Source organism: Metopolophium dirhodum, chromosome 8 (genome assembly GCF_019925205.1).
Source record: "Metopolophium dirhodum isolate CAU chromosome 8, ASM1992520v1, whole genome shotgun sequence".
Lineage (NCBI taxonomy): Eukaryota > Metazoa > Arthropoda > Insecta > Hemiptera > Aphididae > Metopolophium > Metopolophium dirhodum.
This window is the reverse complement of record NC_083567.1, coordinates 35230634-35237807: the sequence shown is the minus strand read 5'-3', so window position 1 is coordinate 35237807 and position 7174 is coordinate 35230634. Positions and strand designations below refer to the sequence as shown.

The 7174-nt window shown below is 32.0% G+C and overlaps 1 protein-coding gene across 1 annotated transcript; it reads left to right on the top strand.

Moving 5' to 3' along the window:
- The first annotated feature begins 476 nt into the window (after positions 1 to 476).
- On the top strand, positions 477 to 3076 carry LOC132949864 (uncharacterized). Its single transcript, XM_061020952.1, has 2 exons — positions 477 to 839; positions 2294 to 3076. The coding sequence occupies exons 1-2, from the start codon at positions 477 to 479 to the stop codon at positions 2657 to 2659; spliced, it is 729 nt and encodes a 242-aa protein (XP_060876935.1). The 3' UTR covers positions 2660 to 3076.
- The last annotated feature ends 4098 nt before the right edge of the window (positions 3077 to 7174 follow it).

Here is a 7174-nt window from a genome sequence, read left to right as displayed (position 1 = left end):
ATACGCTTGACTGCGGTCGTCACCATGGAGCTTTTAGAAAATGAACCTGTTTGGCACAATTATTCTACAAAGTCAGCTGCGTTAAACCAACCCAAACTGCAACAGCGACATAATATCTTAGTGACCATGCTACTTAGGTGGTGCCGTTTGCAGTGTATAGTACGAAATAAACATGTACAACATTAAGATTATTTTCAAATGAACATAATATTTCAAACCACATTTTCCATTGATTATACTATTTAATAAATAAAATATTGTGTTTATTTAGTTGAAATGCAAAATAAAAAAAAAACTTTTAAATTATTAAACTATAATGATTTTTCGTGTACATTTTTACTACTTGGTACCTACTTATAGCAACGGATGTTATTTATTTAATTAATTATTTGAACACAACAACTCATTCAGTTATTAAATAAATAATTGTAATAATTCTTAAAACGAATCTATTGAGCATTTCAATCAACATAAAAATGCATACAGAACACAGTTTTAAAAAATCATACTTTTCCCTTTTGAATAGATGCATGCATTGCAACAAAATAAATGTGCTAAACCCGGTCTTAAAGTGCACCGGTTGTTCCATGGTAAGTCACCAAAGGTGCTTGGAAAGAAATCAGTACACCACTAACGAGCGTCTGATGTTAGAAAAACGTATTGTCAAAAACCAAAAAACACCAGTGAAAATCAAGTACAACGAACTTGGGGAGCTTCTAGAACCCGATTACCTGTATAATATGTTGGTAATAGAAAAACGACACCCAATATCGTTGATGTCAGGGGAATACCTGAAAGCAAGGCATGCAGAACACGAATCCTTGTTTTCTGCCATTCGGGTAGGTTACCTAGATTACCTAGGTTAGAGCTCCAACGATCTTTCTATGAGTAAAATGAATGTATTAATTATTATAATAAGCTAATTGTATAGGACAATTAATAATAAAACCAATAAATAGTATTTTTGAACCCTGTTTTCAAATCGTAAAATATGATAAATTAAATTTCCATTAGTTTCAGAAAACAAAATCAGACGCTAGAGAGCCTTTTACTCTTCAGATAAAACTAATATCACATCTTACATATCATATTTTAAAGTTCCTTAGAAAGATATTTTTCTGAGTGTTTGCCGTCGTATAAAAAAAAATTAATAAGCGTACAATTATAGACAAACAACACGCAGGTTTAGGCCAAATAAATCAATCATAACTATAGAGGTTTTTTTTATTTACAATCCATGTATCTGGTGGTCATGTTGATATTATTTATACCTACTGATTTCAAAAAAGTTTCCTAACTGTCGATCATATATTATTTTTTTCCACAAGCTTCGACCATCACTCTAATATTACAAGGCAAGACTCTCAATGTGTAATTCTAAATGTTTGGTTCTATCAATTGCTTTCGTGTGCTTTATTTGTCTTGGTTCACTCTATCTTAGAATAAGTAGTTGCTGTTTGACACTCTTACCTGTTCAAATTTTCGAAATCCATCAATGAATATTGAACTCACCCAAAACATATTTATCGACTATACGTTTGCCGGTCTTAATACTAAAATTGACCATACTCGTCACGACTATAGGTACTCCTTTTTACGCATAGTGCACTAAAAAGTCTCACTCTTTCCTTTAACCGTTCGGTTAATGACCTCAATTTTTTGTATCTCTACTAAATGGCTCATTATTAGAGACTCCCAACCCTTTCTCCCGTATAAATTAATAATTTCTATGTTTCTTCATTTCTATTTTTCTAAAAACCATTTCCTCTTTAACGCATCTTCCCATACTACCAAGTACCAGATCCTATGCCAACAATCGTTAAGCTTAATACTAATACTAATACTAATAATAATAATATGATATATTTTGTAAACACACGAATACATTTTTTAAATAAAATGTACCTACCATGATAAGTTTGATCACCTCCTATAAGCAAAATCTTGTGTTGCAGATGAGAAGTTCTTAAATTATCCGGATTAGAATAAAATAGTTATATATTATTAATAATAAAATTATTTAGATTAGGTACTTATAATTAATTTACCACTATTTTATATATTTTATTGTATTGCATATTATATTATCTATCTACGTTCATAGTATAGTTCTATATACTATATTCGCGTATTTAATATGAAACAAATTGCTTATTTTGGCTTCAATACACAAATAATAATTATTATTACCGACTGAGTAAAAGCAAAAACCATTTATTATTCATATCATCGTCATAATATTATAGCAAAGTTGTATAATAATTGATCAGTAAATACTAACAATATTGTTTAGGCACGTGATGTTTTGGAATCGTATACCACGGAGCCGATGTCGAGAAGATCCGGTCGGGAACCTAATGCTACAGTTACAGTAACAGTTACAGAACCAGAACAAATTACATTAATGTCTACACAGGAAATGAGTGCAGAAGCGCTAGAACCATTAGTCCCTGCAGCGCCGGACACTAATTTAGAGGAACATGGACGACGTTCTGTGTCACTAGAAGTCTGTGAAGGTGCACCAGAACTAGGTGCAAGTACACCAGAACCTGGGAGTGCTAGATCTCCGGAACCAAATTCGGTGGCATCAGAACCTGGTGCAGTTAAACCGGAACTCAGTGAACCAGTTTCAGAACTGAGTGTAACAAACCGGGTATAGAGGATAGATGATCAGAAATGAATACAGCCTGCACATTTAACTAGGTGCCTAGTCGCCATAATAGTTTGTATTACCTACTGTATTAACAAATTAAAAGTCGTATAACCACTGAACATTTTCGGAAGTTAACGTTTTTAGAATAATTATAAAATTGTTTATACACTACTACGGATTTAGCAAAGCCGCTTTACTTAACGTGAATACTGACAAGTGTGAAGCAATAACACGTGACTACGTGAGAAATTTAATAAAACCTCCGAATAAGATAGGTATTTAAAATGTATTTTATGATTGTCCTTTTAGATATAGGTACGCACATCAATAGATATTGCACAATATGCACTCTGCAGTGTATAATAATTAATAGCTTAATTTGTCTTACGGTATAGTCGCACATTATTTTACCGATCGTTTTCCCTACACATATCAAGAAAATAGTACATTATTTTAGATTTCTAAACATGAGTTTAACACCTTATATTGTGCCCGTCCGTCCGTTATAGTTACCAGTACATTACAGTTACGATTGTTGATATACTAAGATATTTATTTACTATTGTTCGTAGTTACTTCACATAGTTGCGACTTACGATCGTTTGTATTAAGATATTTAATTCCGATTGTCGGATGTTGATATTAAGATAATAACTACTTATTGTATAAGTATTAATATACATAATATTATAATATAATATGTAAATTAATATTTAATACTATTTGTTTCCTACTCATGTCGTAGTACCTCCGCTGGGAGGCCTCTACATACGGGATAATCTGTCATTTATTTTTATTTTATTTTATTTTATTTATTTTCATCAATTGTTCTTATTGTTCATGTATTGAAACAGATTGAATAAAAATACTTTAATAACAAAAAATAAAATAAAAATACTATTTGTATTATAAATTCATACCATCCAAAAAATACTTCCAAAATATTATGGTCATTTATGGATACCAAATTCTTTTAAAATTATAGTTTATTGCTTTGTATTAAAATACGTTTGGAAACCGGGAATTTAGCGCAATCGCGGAGTAAGCTTTTCTAACTTGTTCTATACTATAGTGGCATTTTATAGTCGAGGAAATATCATTATTATTTATTACAAAAGACTTTATTTATTTTATTCAAAATTAAATCGTTATCATATAAGAAAATACATAAATGGAATATAAATCACCAGGATAGTAAAAGCTTATTTACAGTTGGAACACTTGGAACCTATTTTACTTTAGGTAGGTACCTATACATATAAAGTTATAAAGTCTTGTTTTCATACAACAGAATAATAATTTCTGTAGTGAAATGTTTACATTATGTACATAGGTAGGTAGGTACATCGTTTATAATAATGTTGTTATATTGTTTTATATATTTTAGTTATGTGTGTTTGTGTGAACTATACGAGTTTACACGTCATCCCGGTAAATAAAAAATAAAAATAAAAATTAATAATCCATTACGACAATCTAATGCGCGAGGGCGCCAGCGTTGTTGTTTTTCGTATAATAATTAAACGATCGGCGACGGTGATAAATGCGTTTCTATTATGTTTTTGACCTTTTTGAAATTTAATTGCTTCGAATTATAATTATCGCGGAGGAGTAGCCTGGAAGGTTTACCTAACATTAACAGCAGCACCACCTATAATACGCCTGCACCTGTATATATTATGTCTATATGCACATAATAATAATATAGTGTCATTAAAAACTCGACGTTTTCCGTCGCGAACATTTCTCAATCCGATGATTAAATGATTTATACGACGTGCATTTATCATCTCAGAATATCTCATCCGTACGTATATATTATAATATTATACTATGCGCATTACATAGTGTATACCTATAGCATAATATATACGAGTATTTATATTACAAATATCTGTATTTTGTGGTTCGGTGCAAGAAGGGCTGCTGTCAAACTAGATTACTTATGTATTTTTGAACCAAAATACCAAATAAAATATCTCGTAAATGTTTGTAGACTACAATTTAAACGGCGAATGTTATAGGTATCTACACATAGTACAACCTATGACTGGAAAAATATTTTTAAAATGATAAAACTTCGAATAACTTTGTACGAACAACATTGACTATGCAGAATTGTTTCGAGAAACACAGTGTTCGTAAATATATTTATTATTTTGTAATAATATTAAATTGTAATATTCTATTTGGTATTTTTCATATTTTTTCTTTGTTATCTGTTCAACTATATTTTTTATTTGAAGATCAAAATATGTTTTAATAATGATTTAACTCACTACAGAATATTATAAACAACGATTTTCAAGAAAAAAATAATGAACTGCCATTGGAGTTTTGGACGTCGCGTGATGTGTAAATAATTACACGATGATGGTTCAGTAACTAAATGTGTGGTGCTGGTGCACTATGTAATATAATATAATATTAAGTTCATATACAACTATATAGGTACAAGTCACAAGTATTCCGGGCATTTACCGAAACGCTCGAAACCGACAAAATCTATAATATAGATAAATTTTTTCTGATAATAACGATTTCGTTGTGTAAATAATAATATTTACGTTGTTAGGAATTGTGGATATGATGAGCACTTTTTTTCCACACCGATTCTCGGCCCGTCAAACCGCGCGTGCCAGTCCCGGAACTCTTCTGCTCTGCGACCAACCCGCGGGTTAGATTTAGTTGCGTTTTTTCCATGTCAAATAGATATGAAATACCCATAAATCATCAATGCAGATGATTCGGTATGATCACAGCGTGCACGTATCCCCATCGCCTGACCTATGCGGTAGTTGTATACTTTTGATCGGTCGATGTTTTCCCTTTGTCATTTAATAATAATAATATGTTTTATAATAACAATATACAATACAGTAATGTAAGCTGGTAAGAAGTGGAGAACTATGGTATAGGCAAAAACCGTTATGACACATTATTAGATTAATCTATCGATTATTGTTCTATTCGTATATTATTATTATGTTATTAGTAGTAGTAGTAGTACAGTGAAACCTCGATAACAACTCGTACGTCTATAAGTAGTCGAATTTTCGATAACTCGAAGGAATATTTTAGCCCCCCCCCCCCCCCCCCCCCCCGACCGATTCGAGTTATTGAGGTTTCGCTACATTATTATTATTATTATTATTATACTCTACGTCCGAACGTTTTGCATGTATAATATATACATATATATCGGGTAAACGTTTTACGGATTAACGAGCAATGAATAATTTAGCGCGCGTTATTATGACGTGTGGTGAATACAGTATGTTATGTATATTTTATATTACACAGGCTGCATCACATGGCACACATATGTGTCCCCCCCATGCCGAGGGTCTATATACCTATACACCTGCCGGCTGCGAGACCCATCTGTGGCGGTGGTGCTAAAAGCGCTTCGGCGGCGTTTGCGGTGTTTACACTGCACATCGTGCGCGGTTTGCAATCCACTTCGCTCGCCTCAGTGGCCCACGACGTCATCATACAGAGTGATACAGGGTTTTACGTGCACATTTTATTTAAGACAACGGTCTCGCGTTAAGCGAGTGAAATCTGTAATATGAGGTGCGTGTGCTAATGCAGAAATGTGCCGAGGGACACAGTTATTTTTTATGATCCGGCCATCGCTACTACCTATTTGTTTTCCCAAGTCGAGCACTAAATATAAAGACATATACCTACTTACGGGATAGGTATCTATCTCGTCTGTTCATCATTTAATTATCGTCTCCGTATTATGCAATCCTGATAGTGTATCATAGTTATTATAAAGACAATTATTCAAGAGATTTAATCTATCTTCTGTTAAAATAAAATTACTTATAAAATAACTTATATACATGTATTAATTGTGTAAGTCATATAATAATTATATTCTTGCCCTCAAATCGTTTCGCGGGTAATCCACGAAACGATTTTATTTAGCCTGTGCATCATATATTTTTTGTATGAGTGATATGTGTGCAGTCTTAGTAATGTTGCAAAAATAAAATGTTGATTTATAGAGTAGTTCTAGCTATCAATTTGCATTTGCAAAATTGATTTTATTAAAACAGCGAATCAACATAATTATTTATATTATTATTTATACGTTTATACGTTATAACGAACTCAGTTATGTACATTTTTGTATTTTACCTAAATGTGCAGGTGAACCTAAAAAACCTGTAAAATATTACATAATATAATAAGTAGATGTATATTTCAATGATGGTGGAAATATGATGTGTGGAGACTGGAGAGGGTGAACAGTTGCAAAGAACAAATAACAACCCTTCCCCACTCTTTTCCAAAAATTCTCGTAATGAAGACCATTACATTTTTAGGGGGATTTTGATACATATACCTACATTATAGTACCTATGCGTTTAAAACGAAAAGGGATAAGACTACATACACGGAAAAAATAATGGTGACGATTATATTATATGCCTATATAACCTACCTAAAGTAATATAGTATCCCATATAATTTAATTGTCATCGCCTTACTGGAAAAAAATAACGCCGA

Bases quoted from the DNA above. Each gene is read 5' to 3' on its own strand.
- LOC132949864 (XM_061020952.1), top strand. From the start codon at position 477: ATGCATACAGAACACAGTTTTAAAAAATCATACTTTTCCCTTTTGAAT. The intron at 840-2,293 runs GTAGGTTACCTA...AATATTGTTTAG, and splicing joins CCTTGTTTTCTGCCATTCGG to GCACGTGATGTTTTGGAATC.